This window comes from Malus domestica, chromosome 09 (genome assembly GCF_042453785.1).
Source record: "Malus domestica chromosome 09, GDT2T_hap1".
In the NCBI taxonomy this organism is placed as follows: domain Eukaryota; kingdom Viridiplantae; phylum Streptophyta; class Magnoliopsida; order Rosales; family Rosaceae; genus Malus; species Malus domestica.
In genome coordinates, this window is record NC_091669.1 from 14,949,829 (window position 1) to 14,969,421 (window position 19,593).

At 39.0% G+C, this 19,593-nt stretch overlaps 1 protein-coding gene across 2 annotated transcripts; it reads left to right on the forward strand.

The window, feature by feature from the left end:
* The first annotated feature begins 1,584 nt into the window (after positions 1-1,584).
* LOC103453636 (proteasome subunit alpha type-6) lies at positions 1,585-12,672 on the forward strand. Of its 2 annotated transcripts, none has more exons than XM_008393190.4 (9): positions 1,585-1,993; positions 2,552-2,646; positions 2,736-2,817; positions 2,951-3,047; positions 10,572-10,630; positions 10,810-10,892; positions 11,278-11,373; positions 11,583-11,642; positions 12,343-12,672. In XM_008393190.4, the coding sequence occupies exons 1-9, from the start codon at positions 1,918-1,920 to the stop codon at positions 12,433-12,435; spliced, it is 741 nt and encodes a 246-aa protein (XP_008391412.1). In that variant the 5' UTR covers positions 1,585-1,917; the 3' UTR covers positions 12,436-12,672. The 2 variants fall into 2 exon arrangements, with proteins under 2 accessions (XP_008391412.1, XP_017192607.1); XM_017337118.3 differs by lacking the exon at positions 12,343-12,672 and adding an exon at positions 11,883-12,253 and having other exon boundaries at positions 1,609-1,993.
* Positions 12,673-19,593: the final 6,921 nt, after the last annotated feature.

Below are 19,593 nucleotides of genomic sequence, written 5' to 3' on the forward strand. Positions count from 1 at the left end.
GCTACGCAAAAGTGCTACAAACAAAAAACGCTAGTGAGTAAAAGCGCTTTCTAGAGTAGCACATCCAAACGAGCCCATAAACAATACACAGTAGCAGATGTATAATCTTTGTATCCTAATATTTTTTAATATAAAAATAATAAAATATTGAGGGAACTAAAACATAGTCCCTTCACCATTGGAGATGAAACATTATAGAGTAGTTGTTTTTCGTTCGTTGCACTTCTGTTCTTATAGCTTTATTTTTTTAGCACTCTTTTTTTCATCTCTTTTTATGCATATTAATCTAGAGATGAAAAATAAATTATTATTATTTGATTTTTTAGCTAAAATAGTTCTTGTAATTGGAATAACTTCACACTCTGATTCCTAAAATTTGAAATCGATGGAAGTGGTCCCTGAGCTTGTCCACCATCAATTATTTTGGTCATTTCATGAAAAATCTTCATTAAAGAAGGATTAAATGATAAAAATTTCCTACTTTTTGTCAAATCATTTTGGGCTATCGTTTATTAAATTGAGGATATTCTTGTCATTTTGATTCTTATTTAACATAATTTTTCACGGAATGACCAAAATGATTGATGGTGGACAAATTTAGTGATCACTTCTATTGATTTCAAATCTAAGGGACCAAAGTGAGGAGTTATGCAAAGTTCATGAACCATTTTGATTAAAAAGCCTTATTATTTTTTGGGTAAATTGGAATTTTCCTTAACAAGTAACAATGTCCAAATGAACATTGAACAACATCTGACATGTGTAGGTTTATAATGGGAAAAGACCCCCTCAAGATCTCTCCCATCAAAACCCACCAATCAATTAATACAAACTCTTGAAATTTGATCAAATGACTAAAAACAAAGAGCCATTTTAAAAATTATAATAATTTTAATTGTTAGATCAAATTTCAAATGTCTGAATTAATTAATTGGTGGACTTTAGTGGGAGAGATCCGGAGAGAGGATCTCTTCCCGTTTATAATTGAGAAATTCATAAAGTTATGTGGCATGCCACTTGAGAATTGAGAATTGAGTGATACCTATTTCGAAGTCTACGTCTCCAGCGAGGTTTGGATTTTTGGCTGTCAAATTTCTAAATGTTGACTAAAGAGGAGACCTACCACAAGCGATGGATTCATTTAATTTTGGCACTAAGGACAAGTAGATATTCGATCATTTGATTGATTGAAGATGACGCGAGGATCATATTCGGATTCTCTTTGTGAAGATTTGGAAAATCAATCAATTGTGTATGTTCATTGTATATCATGCGATCAGTTTTTGTTAGGTACGGTTTATATTTTAATTTTAGAGGATAGTAGAAGCCAAAAGTGGTTTGTTCGAAATTACTTAATACCCCATTTTTTTTTTCTTTTTCCACATTTTTTAGTTATGTATTAAGGGTTATAATTGTAATTTCATTGATTATTGGTTGATAAAGTGAATTTTATTAATATGTAATTTAGATAATTAAATACCTATATATCAGAAGTCAAATCAATTATTTTTCTTTTATTTCTACGTTCTCATTCATTTCTTATTTAATAAACACGTCCTAAGAGGAAACCTTTTTATTTGGACTTGTGATTCAAGTATTTTCTTAAGCTTGCTGGTCCAAAGTTTTAGCCCATCTTTACTTTCTGGGCTCAGCCCAAAAAAATGAGATACAAGTAACATTGAGATCCACCACGCAAAGCCCGCCCTATGCAACGCCGTCGTATGGCTCATCGAATTTCAACACTCAGCTAACTTGGGCAAAAAGCATTCATTGATTCCTCCTCTAATTAAAATCCCTCTCGCTCGCAGACTCGCAGTAGCCATTACAGTCTGATACGCGAAGCAGGAGGAACCCTAAAACCAGAGAGGAAGAAGAAGAAGAAGAAGCAGAAGCTCAGCATTTTGAAGCAGTTTAAGCATGAGTCGAGGAAGCGGAGGCGGATACGATCGCCACATCACGATTTTCTCACCCGAAGGTCGTCTCTTCCAAGTCGGTATGTGATAATCTCCAATACCTCCTGTGCGATTTCTCCGATTTGAATCTTGGGAAGTTCCTCAAATAGGGCATATTTGTGGGTTTTTGGTTTTTTAGGGTTCTATGGGTCACCGAGATCAAAACCCATTTAATTATTTAATTATTATTATTTTGTTTTAATGCTGAAATCTGGGGATAAGAGGGGAGAAATTCAAGATTATGAATCTCGTTCAGATTAGAAAGAGAAGGAAAAAGGATAGAAGTTGTATTGGGTTCTGGTCGGTGTGTAAATTTGCTAGCTCAATTTATACATCAGTCAAATGAAGTAGCTCAATTTGTATGGGTTTCGGTTTCTTGGAGTCACGAGCAGATAGTGGACTTAATTTTGACTATTGAACTTGATCCCTTTGTTGGATGCTTAGAAATCTGAGGAAAATAGGATAATTACCAACTTAAATCTCACTATTTTATTGATTTTATGTGCCTGGGGTGTAACATTAAGATAAATTTTTATGTCAATATTGAATAGCATATAAGGAGATTGTGTTCTGAGTTTGGTTTTTTGACGATTGGATAGAGTATGCTTTTAAGGCTGTTAAGGCTGCTGGGATCACCTCAATTGGTGTCCGGGGAAAGGACTCCGTATGTGTTGTGACTCAGAAGAAAGTCCCGGTGAGTATTGTTGATTAATATAACTGAGTCTGTATTATACCATGATCTGAATATCTGCTGGTTGGAAATACATCATGAAATTAATGCAGGACAAGCTTTTGGATCAGACAAGTGTCACACATCTTTTCCCCATCACAAAGTTCCTAGGGTTGCTGGCTACTGGCATGACAGGTTTCCTTTTTGCTTCTTCTTTGAAATTTGTTGGAATCTCTAACTCCAACATTTGATTTTTGGGCGAAAGTGCGGTTCTTTTGTAGTTCAAAAACTCACATTTGGTTCATCCTCTTGACATGTAATTTTGTAGCTGATGCGAGGACCCTCGTTTCACAAGCAAGGAATGAAGCAGCTGAGTTTCGTTTCAAATATGGATACGAGATGCCTGTGGATGTGTTGGCTAAATGGTAATCACCTTAAGTGTTTATACACTATTATGCTATCCTATAATACAACTGAACTTTTAGCATACAGTTTGTCAGTATTCCTATCTTGTATTATATTTTCAGTTAGAGTGTTTACTTTTATCCATTTTATGTTTAGCACTTATTTAGGCCTTTTTTATTTTTTTGTGCAAGTCTTGTTGAGTTTACCAGTTCAAGTAAGAATTGTTCACCCCTTCCTCTTAATTGGATATGTAGTATGATGAACACCATAATGGATTCCCTGGTCCCATTGATTCTATAGTTGCCGTAACTGATAGCTTATTATTTGGTTTACTTCATTACAAACTGTCTGTGTAGAGATGTATTTTAAATGCCTCTCTCTGTCACTCTCTCTCTCTCTCTCTCACATGTAAGTATGCAAGTGATACCTGCATTACTTAAAAATCTAGTTCCTTTCTCCTCAACAACAACAACAACAACAACAAAGCCTTTTCCCACTAAGTGGGTCGGCTATATGAATCCTAGAACGCCATTGCGCTCGGTTTTGTGTCATGTCCTCCGTTAGATCCAAGTACTCTAAGCCTTTTCTTAAAGTCTCTTCCAAAGTTTTCCTAGGTCTTCCTCTACCCCTTCGGCCCTGAACCTCTGTCCCGTAGTCACATCTTCGAACCGGAGCGTCAGTCGGCCTTCTTTGCACATGTCCAAATCACCGGAACCGATTTTCTCTCATCTTTCCTTCAATTTCGGCTACTCCTACTTTACCTCGGATATCCTCATTCTCAATCTTATCCTTTCTCGTGTGCCCACACATCCCACGAAGCATCCTCATCTCTGCTACACCCATTTTGTGTACGTGTTGATGTTTCACCGCCCGACATTCTGTGCCATACAACATCGCTGGCCTTATTGCCGTCTTATAAAATTTTCCCTTGAGCTTCAGTGGCCTACGACGGTCACACAACATGCTGGATGCACTCTTACACTTCATCCATCCAGCTCGTATTCTATGGTTGAGATCTCCATCTAATTCTCCGTACTCTTGTAAGATAGATCCTAGGTAGCGAAAACGGTCGCTTTTTGTGATCTTCGCTAAATTGCTCCGGTCATTAGTGTGGATAAGTATATAAATGGATAGAGATAGGAAAGCAAACACAAGATGTACGTGGTTCACCCAGATTGGCTACGTCCACGGAATAGAAGAGTTCTCATTAATTGTGAAGGGTTTACACAAGTACATAGGTTCAAGCTCTCCTTTAGTGAGTACAAGTGAATGATTTAGTACAAATGACATTAGAGTACAAATGACATTAGGAAATGTTGTGGGAGAATGATCTCGTAATCACGAAACTTCTAAGTATCGGAGTGTGGTATCGACTTGCCTTATCTGTCTCATAGGTAGATGTGGCAGCTTCTCTGGAAGTACTCTTCCTCCATCCAGGGGTGGTATCTTTAACTGGTGGAGATGCACAAGGTAATGTATCAATTTCACTTGAAGCTTACTTGTAGTTTCAGGCTTGGTCAAGCGCGATACAAACCATGTAGTAGGAGTCCCCCAAGTCGCCGAGCTAGGGGATTTGCTGAAAGAGGTGACAGACAAGGTAAGCAATCAGAGCTCCGGCTGATTGTTCACCTTCTCCCCATCTTGCAGCAGCATGAAGGATAAAGAGAAGAAAAATGAGAAGAGATGATATGGGATACTTTTGCTTTTGAAGAAGTAACTTTCCACAGGCTTATTCTTGAACTGAGCTGGAGGGTTTTCTGGTTTCCTCCAGAGTATAAGGCCGACTGAAGAATTTGAGGGTCAAAACAAGTCCATCAAATCTAGAGTACGTTCGACCCTGCTGATATGGGATACTTTTGCTTTTGACAGAGTAATGGATGGATCGGCACGTGTGCTGTTACGCTTGTCTCCACATGCTTCCTTGTATCCTTCGCACTTGCCCTATCTGTTCCTCAAGCAGATGCGGTATCTTCCCTGGCAACATAAGATGTTGAAGATGAGTACTCGAGAGCAATGCCAGGTAAGTAATCAGGTAAGGGGTTCCAGGCTGTCAGTTCCTGGCTGGGAGCTTGATTTCAAGTGTTGACTGATTGCTCTCTTTCTCCTTGTCTTGCAGGTAAAAACAAGGCCAAAGGAAAAGACAGGGAAAAAGCATGATATGGGATACTCTTGCTTTTAACCCTGATGATATGAGATATTCTTGCTCTAGTATAGCTTGTTTGCAGAGGTATTATCGGGGGGAAAGAAAGCTGAATATTTCGAAAGGCTTCGTTGGGAGTGCCCTCTCAGATATGAGGAAGGGTTGAGCATTTTTGCAGGTCTGCATGTCCGTTGGGGATGGAGGTCGACATATATAGGAGTCTCCCTAACAACAAGTAGTAATGCTATTCCTTTACCCTGCTTGGTCATAGCACGGTAGTGGGAGCTGCCAGCTTCACATGTTTTAACTCTGTCAGAGCACTTTGAAAAAGTGGTATGTGGTATCTGGCTCTCGAGATTCGGAGAACGATGCTTCTTCGATTTTTGAGAAAGCAATCATGGTGGGGGTCTGGCTCTCGAGATTCGGGGAGCAGTGTCTCTTCGATTTTTGAGAAAGTAATCATGTTGGGAGTCTGGCTCTCGAGATTCGGAAGGCGGTGCCTCTTCGATTTTGGAGTAAGCAATCTTGTTGGGAGTGTTTTCTCGGATGTGAGTAAAGGTTGGGCATGTTTGCTAGTCTACCTTGCCACGAAGCACGGAGGTTGACACACAGGGACTTTCCAATTATCCAGCAGTGGTACTGTTCCTTTACCCTTGTGGGTAATAATATGGTAGCTAGACCTTCAAAATTTATGTGTCTAAACTTTGTTAGTGCTGTTTCTTTGCTATTCTTTTACCTTTCTTGGTCAGAGCGATGTAGTGGGAGCTGCAAGCTTCACGTGCTCAACTTTGGCAGAGACTTTGACAAAGTTATCTGTGGTACCCATGAGCTATTGTTGCGTGTGGGAAGTGGGTGATTGAACAGTAAGATTCATGTGCTTTCTACTTCACCAGAAGTCTTCGATAGAATGCCCATAATTTCCGCAAAGCTGAGTGTGCGTGTGACAGGTGCTGACAAGGCTAGAAAAGAAGGTGCCTCTTTGATTTCTGAGATCGGCCCTTGTGGTCTCTGAGCAGCCCAGCTTTTGAGAAAGCGAGCGCCTCTTCGATTGATTCGGAGAACGATGCCTCTTCGATTTTTGAGAAAGCAATCATGCTGGGGGTCTGGCTCTCGAGATTCGGGGAGCAGTGTCTCTTCGATTTTTGAGAAAGTAATCATGTTGGGAGTCTGGCTCTCGAGATTCGGAGGGCGGTGCCTCTTCGATTTTGGAGCAAGCAATCTTGTTGGGAGTGTTTTCTCGAATGTGAGTAAAGGTTGGGCATGTTTGCTAGTCTACCTTGCCACAAAGCACAGAGGTTGACACACAGGGACTTTCCAATTATCCAGCAATGGTACTGTTCCTTTACCCTCTCTTCGATTTTTGAGAAAGTAGTCATGTTGGGAGTCTGGCTCTCGAGATTCGGAGGACGGTGCCTCTTCGATTTTGGAGCAAGCAATCTTATTGGGAGTGTTTTCTCGAATGTGAGTAAAGGTTGGGCATGTTTGCTAGTCTACCTTGCCACGAGGCACAGAGGTTGACACACAGGGACTTTCCAATTATCCAACAGTGGTACTGTTCCTTTACCCTTGTAGGTAATAGGTCTAAACTTTGTTAGTGCTGTTTCTTTGCTATTCTTTTACCCTTCTTGGTCAGAGCGATGTAGTGGGAGCTGCAAGCTTCACGTGCTCAACTTTGGCAGAGAACTTTGGCAAAGTTATCTGTGGTACCCATGAGCTATTGCTGCGTGTGGGAAGTGGGTGATTGGACAGTAAGATTCATGTGTTTTCTACTTCCCCAGAAGTCTTCGACAGAATACCCATAATTTCTGCAAAGCTGAGTGTGCGTGTGACAGGTGCTGACAAGGCTGGAAAAGTAGGTGCCTCTTCGATTTCTGAGATCGGCCCTCGTGGTCTCTGAGGAGCCCAGCTTTTGAGGAAGCGAGCGCCTCTTCGATTTCTGAGATCGGCTTTCGTGGTCTTTGAGCAGCCCAACTTTTGAGAAAGCAAACACCTCTTCGATTTATGAGATCAACCCTCGTGGTCTCTAAGCAGCCCAGCTTTTGAGAAAGCAAACGCCTCTTCGATTTCTGAGCAGGCGCCTCTTCGATGTCTGAAGCTCCGTCGAGTGCAGCTTTTTATAGGGGCTGGCATTAAGTTCCAAAGCACACTTGAATCTCCACCAGTAGAAGCTCCATTCTTGCACTTCTAAGATCTTGATTTGTCCGACCTCTTCTCTCTTCAATACCTTTGAAAATGTCTGGCCCCTCCGACCGTCGTTTTGACTTGAACCTTGTTGAAGAGGCAGCCCCGCCTTCTCCAGACAACATATGGCGCCCATCCTTCGTCTCCCCTACTGGTCCTCTTACCGTTGGGGATTCCGTGATGAAGAATGATATGACCGCTGCGGTGGTGGCCAGGAACCTTCTCATTCCCAAAGATAACAGACTACTTTCCAAACGGTCTGATGAGTTAGCTGTTAAGGATTCACTGGCTCTCAGTGTTCAGTGTGCAGGTTCTGTGTCTAATATGGCCCAACGCCTATTTGCTCGAACCCGCCAAGTTGAATCATTGGCGGCCGAAGTGATGAGTCTCAAACAGGAGATTAGAGGGCTCAAGCATGAGAATAAACAGTTGCACCGGCTCGCACATGACTATGCTACAAACATGAAGAGGAAGCTTGACCAGATGAAGGAAACTGATGGTCAGGTTTTACTTGATCATCAGAGATTTGTGGGTTTGTTCCAAAGGCATTTATTGCCTTCGTCTTCTGGGGCTGTACCGCGTAATGAAGCTCCAAATGATCAACCTCTGATGCCTCATCCTTCTAGGGTTCTGTCCAGTACTGAGGCTCCGAATGATCCCCCTCCGATGCCTTCTCTTTCTGGGGCTCTACCGACTGCTGAGACTTCTCCTAAGCAACCTTTGTGAAGGCTCCATCTTGTTTGTTTATTTTGACTCATGTATATGTACATATTTGTAGCTTATCGGGGATATCAATAAATAAGTTTTCCTTCATTTCAACGTATTGTGTTAAATACACCAAAGCCTTCTTCGCTAAGTTCTTTGAATTTTCTTTTGTTGAAGCTTGTATGTTGAAGCTTTCTGAGTGGAGCATGTAGGTTGGGGTAGTGTTCCCTTAATTTTTCGAGTGAGGAAAACTTCTCGGTTGGAGACTTGGAAAATCCAAGTCACTGAGTGGGATCGGCTATATGAATCTTAGAACGCCATTGTGCTCGGTCCTGTGTCATGTCATTCGTTAGATCCAAGTACTCTAAGTCTTTTCTTAGAGTCTCTTCCAAAGTTTTCCTAGGTCTTCCTCTACCCCTTCGGCCCTGAACCTCTGTCCCATAGTCGCATCTTCTAATCGGAGCGTCAGTAGGCCTTCTTTGCACATGTCCAAACCACCGTAACCGATTTTCTCTCATCTTTCCTTCAATTTCGGCTACTCCTACTTTACCCCGGATATCCTCATTCCTAATCTTATCCTTTCTCGTGTGCCCACACATCCAACGAAGCATCCTCATCTCCGCTACACCCATTTTGTGTACGTGTTGATGCTTCACCGCCCAACATTCTGTGCCATACAGCATCGCCGGCCTTATTGCCGTCCTATAAAATTTTCCCTTGAGCTTCAGTGGCATACGGCGGTCACACAACACGCCAGATGCACTCTTCCACTTCATCCATCCAGCTTGTATTCTATGGTTGAGATCTCCATCTAATTCTCCGTTCTTTTGCAAGATAGATCCTAGGTAACGAAAACGGTCACTCTTTGGTATTTCTTGATCTCCGATCCTCACCCCTAACTCGTTTTGGCCTCCATCTGCACTGAACTTGCACTCCATATATTCTGTCTTTGATCGGCTTAGGCGAAGACCTTTAGATTCCAACACTTCTCTCCAAAGGTTAAGCTTTGCATTTACCCCTTCCTGAGTTTCATCTATCAACACTATATCGTCTGCGAAAAGCATACACCAAGGAATATCATCTTGAATATGTCCTGTTAACTCATCCATTACCAACGCAAAAAGGTAAGGACTTAAGGATGAGCCTTGATGTAATCCTACAGTTATGGGAAAGCTTTCGGTTTGTCCTTCATGAGTTCTTACGGCAGTCTTTGCTCCTTCATACATATCCTTTATAGCTTGGATATATGCTACTCGTACTCCTTTCTTCTCTAAGATCCTCCAAAGAATGTCTCTTGGGACCCTATCATACGCTTTTTCCAAATCTATAAAGACCATGTGTAAATCTTTTTTCCCATCTCTATATCTTTCCATCAATCTTCGTAAGAGATAGATTGCCTCCATGGTTGAGCGCCCTGGCATGAACCCGAATTGGTTGTCCGAAACCCGTGTCTCTTGCCTCAATCTATGCTCAATGACTCTCTCCCAGAGCTTCATTGTATGACTCATTAACTTAATACCCCTATAGTTCATGCAATTTTGTACGTCGCCCTTATTCTTGTAGATAGGCACCAAAGTGCTCGTTCGCCACTCATTTGGCATCTTCTTCGTTTTCAAAATCCTATTGAAAAGGTCAGTGAGCCATGTTATACCTGTCTCTCCCAAAACTTTCCACACTTCGATTGGTATATCGTCTGGGCCTATTGCTTTTCTATGCTTCATCTTCTTCAAAGCTACAACCACTTCTTCCTTCCGGATTCGACGATAAAAAGAGTAGTTTCTACACTCTACTGAGTTACTCAACTCCCCTAAAGAAGCACTCCTTTCATGTCCTTCATTGAAAAGATTATGAAAATAACCTCTCCATCTGTCTTTAACCGCGTTCTCTGTAGCAAGAACCTTTCCATCCTCATCCTTGATGCACCTCACTTGGTTTAGGTCCCTTGTCTTCTTTTCCCTTGCTCTAGCTAGTTTATAGATATCCAACTCTCCTTCTTTGGTATCTAGTCGTTTATACATATCGTCGTAAGCCGCTAACTTAGCTTCTCTGACCGCTTTCTTCGCCTCTTGCTTCGCTTTTCTATACCTTTCACCATTTTCATCGGTCCTCTCTTTGTATAAGGCTTTACAACATTCCTTCTTAGCCTTCACCTTTGTTTGTACCTCCTCATTCCACCACCAAGATTCCTTTTGGTGTGGGGCCAAGAATTCATAGTGAGGTCATGGCAATTGCATTTTCTGTTTAAGCTTAGAATTCAAGGGATTTGCGACTTCTAGTCAAAAGATAGGGAATCATTTCCTGAGGTTAAAGTTTTTTGGTTTCAATGTCTAGGTGATCCTCTTTTGGTTGGCATATGTGTTCTCATTTGTTATCTCAAGGCAAGGATCTTAGATTAAAATGCCCAAAAGCAAAGCATTTTTCTCCCCAGCAGGGGGAAATCTTCTCTAAAAGTACTCAAAGTCTTAGAGCAAGGACTGACACCAAATTGGACCTTTTATTGATATCATTTGTATGACAGGATTGCAGACAAATCACAAATATATACTCAACATGCTTATATGAGACCACTGGGAGTAGGTCAGTATCCAGTCCTTCCTATGGCAGTTAATAACCTTTTTGTCTTGCATAAAAGTACATCATGCAATAATGCATATTAATTGTTTCTCTTCCATCATCCACCCTATATAACTTGATGAATTGCCTTTGCACTTCCACTGATGCTATCATTTGTCTACAATTTATGTTTGCTTTCGTAGTGGCTATGGTTTTGGGTATTGATGAAGAGGTTGGACCTCAGCTCTACAAGTGCGACCCAGCTGGCCATTATTTTGGTCACAAGGTAATGTGCCAATAATATTTCTTTTCATTAGCTCAATATGAAGAACTCAAAATATGCAATATCAATGAATTTTTCATCAGAACCTCCACAAGTTTCAAGTATGCAGCAACCCCTATTTTGGTTCTCATTAACAGACACTCATTCAGTTTTTTTCCCTCTTTAGTGCATACTTTTCCATTTATAGAAAGCACAAAGGTTAATTTGCACCACTGTAATATGTAGATAGTTTCAACAAAGAGTGAATAATGTATTATCTTGAGACATCAAACAATGTATTATCTTGAGACATCACTATTAGCTCTACTCTGCCATAGTTATATCTGTCTGTTTTAGAGCATCGCCCTATGGTTCTAGTTCTCAACTGATCAACTATTATGCATCTTAGGCGACAAGTGCTGGATTGAAAGAGCAAGAGGCCATTAATTTCTTGGAGAAGAAAATGAAGAATGAACCTTCATTCTCTTATGACGAGACTGTGCAGGTAGATGTTTCTTATCAAAATATCTTGAACAGGGTGCATAAGATATTATATTGTTAGACTAAATTTATTCTGGAGATTTTGATGGCTGTTAGCTATTGAACTATGATTATGTCATAGTTAACAAGAGTAGGAATGTCAATGCTAATAATAATAATAATAATGCTATTTTGGGTTCCTTCTCTAACTTCGCATATTTGTTTCATTTTTAGACTTGTATTTCTGCCCTGCAATCAGTTCTGCAAGAGGATTTCAAGGCCACTGAAATTGAGGTATTTGAAACCCCCCTTATAGTGTTCGAAGTTTTACTGTTTTGTGATGGGAACCTTAAATGCATTATTGACATACCGGTAATAAACTTTTCATTGCTCGTATGATATGACATTATATTCCCACATAGGTTTTACCTTGTCCTGACATGGCACTCTATTGAGTGTTAACAGTATATCACATAACTTTTACTAAGGCAATTTAATTTATTACTTTGGGATCATAAGTGCTTTATTCCATAGGCCTCTGAAGATCCAAGTCAATTGTTTCCCTTCAGTCTTCCATTTTCCATAGGAGCCTAAGAGGGTCTGAAAATAATCTAGTTTGGCATCTTCTGTAGCGACCTGCTTCCAGTTGGGCATCGTATACCTTCGAAGTGTACTATCTACTACTCAGGAGTCTGTACTGTTAATTACATTTCTAGGGTAAAAATTGTCGTTGTGTGAGATCTCTCTGGAAAACTGCTTTGCAAAGTTACTTTCAATATCCTATGTTTAATGGTTTTGTATATCTTAATTTCTATCAATGTCACGCCCCTAAATGCGTAAAAATTTGGGCATTATATGCCAAACCCTTTGTAACTGGGAATTTAATATATGGTAAATTTTGAGTATCGCGATGGTGATGATATTATAATGCATTTGCAGCAGCAGTAACTTTTATCAAATAAAATGTATGGTACTTTTCCATTGCCATTTTCAGGTTGGAGTGGTGGTAAAGGAGAATCCAGTCTTCAGAGTGCTGTCCACCGAAGAGATTGATGAGCACTTGACTGCTATAAGTGAGCGAGACTGAGTCCTGGCCTTAAGCCAATACTGCCCGGAGATGTTCGGTTTTGATGATGTGCTGCATATTTTCGTATCCCTTTCAGAATATCATGTTAACTTAAAACATTAAAAGCGATTTGGCCGGGATGTTACTCCGACGTCTGTAACTTTTTTTAGTTGAATTACTGTTGTATGATTGTCAAAATTCACTCTTTTATGATTTGTAGCCATTTTTTTTTCCAGAATTAGTTGTTGAGACCTCAAATTCCTGTTGGCCACTTTTCTTTGGATGGTGATAAGAGGGAATAGGGTGTTACAGATTTAAACCACCGCCAATCAGAAACCAATAGGAAATACAAGGTTTAATAACTTTCACTGTGGACGCCAAACCAAGTCCTCAAATGGCTTGTTTTGGAAGTGTATGGAAAATGATTGAAAGCGTTTTTGGTGAAAACGTTTTAAAAACTAATCCTTAATAAAAATCAAGTGGATCCTGGAAAAGCCTTTGAAGTGTTTCATACAAGAAGTACAAATTTGGTGGTTTTTTTTAAAAGCACTTTTAAATGAACCCTAACATTATACACTTTAGAAAACGAACCTCAAGTCAATTTCATCTTAATCCCCACCACGTGACCAGGCTGGTTGAAGGGCTCGTTTGGAAGGAAACACTTTTGCTTGTATTGTTTTTGTTAGAAGTGTTTTTATTATAAATATATTATTTTCCTACAAGCTCAATGGACCATTGTTAGAGGGGTTGCATGATTGTGGCATGCCGAAGACCTCCATTCAATCATGATGATGTGCATAATTTTGCACAACATGATTGTGGAATATGAGTACATCGAAATTGAAGAAGATTCCGACGAAGATGTGGATGATGATACACATGCGAAAGCTATGGCAAGAGATGTTGAATATCTCGCTACTACCACATATGACACCCGACATGATAGGGTCATATTGAGTGAGTATATGAGACGTTTAAATAGAATTCAAAGTCCTCAAGGTCATGGCACACTCTCCAAGGATTTGGTTGAGGATATATGGCGCCGATCGTTGATGATGTTGGTGTATTAATGTGTTTTTGTGTTAAATTTAAATGTGTTGTTTTGTTATTTTATGTAATAATTTTAAATGTACTATGTTAGTATTTTCTAGTAATAAATTGAAGTGTCTTGTTGTGCAAAGACTTTTGTCTAGTACGTTGTCAAAGTTATTGAATGTCGTTTGAATTATTGAAGGCATCTATTGTACATCAAAGTACAATAATTATTGAAGGCATCTAGATTAATAGAAACAATAATTAATAAGCCATAAATTTAATACACACAACAATTAATGAACTACATAAACTTAGGGAGGTGTATTCAATTGAGATTTTGAGGGATTTTAATTCTTTTAATGAATCTAGGTGTATTCAATCAAGATTTTAAGTGCTTCTCTGAAATTCAATGTGTATTCAATTAGGATTTTAAGATAGTTTATTAAAATCTTTAGAAATCCGGGTGTATTCAATTATAATTTTAAAGAAGTTTATAACATTTCAAGTGTATTCAATTAGAATTTGAATTTAAAGAATTTGGGAAATTTGTGGAATTAGAGGGAATTGGAGAGATTTTCTAGTGTATTTTAAGCATCCACAAATCTCGCATCTCCCCACGAGATTTCGAGAGAATTGAATCAAAATTTTACATGGAATCTCTACAAATCAATTAAACTCCATAAAAATCCATAGATTTATAAATCTATTAAAATGTCTTAAATTCCCAATTGAATACACTCCTCTTAATACAAACGACAATTCATAAACCACATAAAGTTAATACAATCGATAATTCAAAAACTACATAAACTTAATAATGATATCCACCATATTGACTTGGTGGTGGACTTGGGATATAGCCTTGAGATGATTCATCATCTTGAAATATACTTCTTGTGGCATGCTTTCGCAAAATTTCCTTTTACTTATCACATTAGAATTTCTTTCTCTCGAAAGTGTATTTGTTGAGGTGCTCCATCATGAAATTACATTCAAACCTTTCTTGCTCCATATCCCCTTCTTCCTTCATGGCCGAATGCATTCGGGCCGCTTCTTCTTGCCGAGAGCTATGACATTCGGTCAATCTTGCAAATCCGATAGCAATTTGTGCACTCATCGGATCTTGGGACTTCCCTTTTCTCTTTGCTTCCTTTTGCTTATATCTTCCTGGGGGCCTTGCAAAAGAAGAAGTTGGGGTCAATTCATCGACACTTTCATTGACACCTTCATTGACATCATTGGGTGAATTTTGAGTTAAATAATTTTAGCTTTTGGATTTAAATTTGGGTTGTTAGATCTTTTTTTTTTACCGTTAGATTTGATTATATTCGATCTCAGCCGTTGGATTCAATAAATATATAAATATAAAACGAAAAAAATAAGTTTGAATCTAGGCTGTTGGATCAACCAACGGCCTGTTGATTCTATCCGTCAGATCAAAAGAGCCGTTGGCTCGCCTGGGGAACGTGGTCGACAGGCCCATGTGGGTGGGGCCTAATCGGTCTGAGTGCTTGTGCGTCTGGTGAGTGGGTGGGGGCTTTGGGGCATAACAGCCCCGTTTCAGTCACACGGGTAGGGCCCACACCTAATGTTGGGCTATTTTCTGGACGGAATTTGGCTTTTAGGTTTTAGCCCACACATTTAGCTTGGGTTGGATAGAGTTTGGGGGGGGGGAATAAAAGCTAAAATTTAGCTTTTAGCCTAGGGTTGGAGAAAGCCTTAGACCATCTCCAACCCTTGGGCTAAGACCTAAAATTTTTAACCCAGAAAATTTAGGTTTTAGTCCAGAAACAGATTTTCTGCTCCAACCCTTATGACCTAAATTTTTTAGCCTGAGATTATTAAAAAATAAATTTAGGCTAATTTTTTTTTAAAAAATTATGTGCACTATCATAATTTAATTTTATGAACATTTTAACCTAAAAAAAATTAAATTCCGATAAATATTGAAAAATCATTAAATTTGGGTGAATTTTGAGTTAAATTATTTTTTAAATTATTTTAGCTGTTGGATTTAAATTTGGGCCGTTAGATCTTTTATTTTTTGACCGTTAGATTTGATTATATTTGATCTCAGCCGTTAGATTCAATAAATCCTAGGAGACATGCCTATGTGGGTGGGGTTCCGCTGGTGGTGCCCACACCATTTTCTGGGCTAGATCCTGAGGGAAATTTGACTTTTGTTTGACTTTTAGCTTTTAGCCAACACATTTAGCATGGGTTGGGTTGGGTTGGGTTTGGGGGGGGGGGAATAAAACCTAAAAAATAGCATTTAGCCCAAGGTTGAGTTTGGTCTTAGGGAAGCACTTCAGAAGAGAAGGAGCTTTTACGACCTCCAAGTGTAGTTGGGTTTTTTTCCCTTAGACCAACTCCAATGGTTGGGCTAAAAGCCAAATTTTTTAGCACGTAAAATTTAGCTTTTAGCTCAGAAACAATTTTTCTCTCCAACCCTTATGACTTAAAATTTTAGCCCGAGATTATTAAAGAATGAATTTAGGCTATTTTTTTCTTAAATTAAATTAAAAAAAAATTATGTAGACTATCGTAAATTAATTTTATGAACATTTTAATCTATCTAAAAATATTTAAATTCCGATAAATATTGAAAAATCACTAAATTTTCCACAAACCAAGCCTTCAACTTTCACCAATCTTTCAACCCTGGGCTAACTTTCAATTCACCAACAGTTCAACACCAAACTTTCAACTTTCACCAACTGTTCAACTTTCATCAATCATCATCTATATAAACATATGTCCAATATTAGTTGATCACACAACCTTTCAACCTTCAATCATCATCTATATTCACCAATCATCCTCTATGTCCAATTGTAGTTGTTCACACAAACTTTCATCAATCATCCTCTATATTACGACCTCTAATATGCTCTCTTGCCATGTTGAACAATTTGGAAATGGAAAGAAATGGCAGAAAGATAAATTGGAAGAATTGTAGGAGAAAATTGAGTTTTGTGTGGATGTTTGAACAAATACATAGGTATTTATAGAGTTTTTGGATGAATTTTGAGTTAAATATTTTTTTTTAATTATTTTAGCTGTTGGATTTAAATTTGGGTCATTAGATTATTTTTTTTTACCGTTAGATTTGATTATATTCAATATCAGATGTTGGATTCAATGTATTTTAAAATAACATATTCTAAAAAATTAAATTTGAATTTGGACCGTTGGATCAACCAACTGTCCTTAAAGCCCAACCCTTGGATTAAAATTATAGCCGTTAGGATGATGATGTTGGCCGACATATAGCTGACAACGGGGCCCACCCCTGTCAGGAAAGCCTTGCAAGCCAACCGCGTGGGCCATGTTGGAGCGTGGGTGGGCTGAGACTAGCCCAAGTGCTAGCGAGTCCACTCGCATGGGGGGGGGATTTGGGGGGGGTATTTGGCTCAGCTTTGGCATTTGGCTTTTAGCCTAGTGTTTTAGCATGGGTTGGCTGGTGTTTGGGGGGGGAATAAATGGGGAAATTTGGTTTTTAGCCCACCATTGGAGTTGGTCTTATAAAGTTATAAGACCATTTTCAACCCTTGGCCTAAAACCTAAAATTTTTAGCTCTGAAAATTTAGGTTTTAGCACAGAAACAACTTTTTTGTTCCAACCCTTATGGCCTTAAATTTTCGCACCAAATTATTAAAGAATGAATTTAGGCTAATTTTTTTTCTTAAATTAACTTAAAAAAATATTATGTAGACTATCGTAAATTAATTTTATGAACATTTTAATCTAAAAATATTTAAATTTCGATAAATATTGAAAAATCACTAAATCTATACATTAAACTCATAAAACATTATGGAAGAATATGAAAATCATGATAGAGATTATAAACACAATATACATGAAACACACTAGACACACAGAACACTTGTGAAGCACATACAAAACACATGTGAAGGACATACAAAACACCGTTAGATTTTTTTTTCATTGTTAGATTTGATTATATTCGATCTAAGCCATTTGATTAAATAAATATATAAATATAAAACAAAACAAAAAAATTTGAACGTGGACCGTTGGATTAACCAACGGTTGTCACATCTCAGCTTGACTCCACCATAGCACGATATTGTCTACTCTGGGCTTACCATTCCCTCGCGGTTTTGTTTTTGGGTTTCGGCACGAGAAACTTCCACCGGGGGGGGTCACCCATCCTAGGACTGCTTTCGCCCAAACTCACACCGTGGTTCACTCGCACTGGCTGAGGCCCACAATGATTTCTGGCCTAAAAATGGGCCAGTATTTGGCCCTCTTTTGAGTTTTAGGTTTTGTTTAGCACTTGGGTTGGGTTGGGTTGGGTTGGGTTTTGGGAGGGGGGAAGGAAAATTGGGGCTTTAGCCTAGAGTTGGAGAAGGCCTAAGCGTTGTTAGTTGTCAAAATAACAATTTTACTTATTTTAGAAGTAAGCTTATTTTTTTTATATTTTATTTATTTATTTAATTTTTTTAACAACTTAAAACTACAAACATGCTTAAGTTGTTTGTCCATAAAATAAAATAATTCATATTTATAGACAAAAAATAAAAATGATATTTTGTTGTAAAATCGACTGTGGGTGCAGTGGAATAAATGAAACAAGACACAAAATTTACGAGGTTCCTCTACAGTCAGTGTGACTGGAGTACGTCCTCGGGGCAGCAAAGGTGCTTTCATTATAATTTAGAATAATAGGAGTACAAAGATAACTCTCTCTATTATCTCCTCTCATCTTCCTCTATTCTCTCTCTTCCTCTTCCTTCTCTCTCTTCCTCTTCCTTCATTCCTCTCTTTCTTTCCCGTGAACTCATCACATTCATCTATCTATTCTTCCTTTATATAAACAAAAGAAAGCACTATTCACTTTACAAATTTTCCACAAATGAATAGTGAAAATACTGTGCATAAATAGTAACAAACTATTCATGTGGGCCATCCACATATTATCACAACACTCCCCCTTGGATGGCCATAAGTCTTCGATTGATTCGTTAAAATCTTGATCTGTTTTTGGATGCTTCCCTTGATGAGTATCTCCCCCTGATTTCAAATCATTTAGGCTGATCACTGATCATTCTGCTTCAGTCTCTTAGCGGGGAGAGTTGCCGAAAGATGTGCTTTACTTGTTGTTAACTTTCCACAGGCTTTTTCTTGAACTGGGTTGTAGGACTTTCTGCTAGACTTGCATCCAAAGGTCTGAATTTACTCATTTGATCTGGAGCAGATTTGATTCAAGTGTGGTGGACACTTGATCTTGAATCGGACTTGTGATTTCTTCAAGGACTTTCGAGGCTTGATCTTGAATGAAATTGGACCATGAGGAGCTTCACGTGACAAGTGATATTCGGCTTAGTTGGGGATGAATCAGCATATGTTCATTGCACTTGTCTCCACATGCTTCAATGCATCATTTTCACTTTCCTTACTTGCTCCCCTTGCTTAAGTAGTATTTTCACTGCTTTTCCCCCCATGCATATGTGGCATCTTCTCTTGTAGGATTTGTCCCCTGATGCAGGAGAGGAATGCAAACCCTTGCATTTGAATGGTTCATCACTTCTTGGTGACTGTAGACCCAGCTCCAACCGTTGAAGATGACTACTCGAGAGCAATACTAGGTAAGCAATCAGGAAAGGTTCCAGGCAGTCGGTTCCTTACCGGGAGTTTGAGTGGAAGTTCCGACATATTGCTTTCTTTATCCTTGTCTTTGCAGGCAAGAACATGGACAAAGGAAAGGACAGGGAGATTGCATGATATGAGATAATCTTGCTCTGGTCCCTGAAGATATGTGATAATCTTGCTCTGGTGTGACATGTTTGAAGAGGTATTCTCGGAGAGGAAGAAAACTGAGTATTTCGAAATGCTATGTTGAAGATGCATTCTCGGAGATGAGGAAGAGTTAGGTATTCTTGCAGTGTTGCAGGTCTGCCTTGTTATGGAGAACAAAGGTCGACATATATAGAGATTTCTCAATAGCAAGTGGTGGTGCTGTGCTTTTACTCTTGTCAGCAACTGTGGTGTAAATAGAACAGTAAGATTTACGCGTTTTCAACTTTGTCAGAGATCTTTGACAAAATTGCACGCGACATCTGAAAAGCTGGGATTACGTCTGAAAAATGCCAACGAACTTTATTTAGGAAAATCTGG

What these genes read in the sequence shown, in the direction of transcription:
- LOC103453636 (XM_008393190.4), top strand. Translation starts at nt 1,918, where the DNA reads ATGAGTCGAGGAAGCGGAGGCGGATACGATCGCCACATCACGATTTTC. An exon ending in CTTATGACGAGACTGTGCAG is followed by an intron (nt 11,374 to 11,582) that starts GTAGATGTTTCT and finishes TTTCATTTTTAG; the next exon opens with ACTTGTATTTCTGCCCTGCA. An exon ending in TCAAGGCCACTGAAATTGAG is followed by an intron (nt 11,643 to 12,342) that starts GTATTTGAAACC and finishes TGCCATTTTCAG; the next exon opens with GTTGGAGTGGTGGTAAAGGA.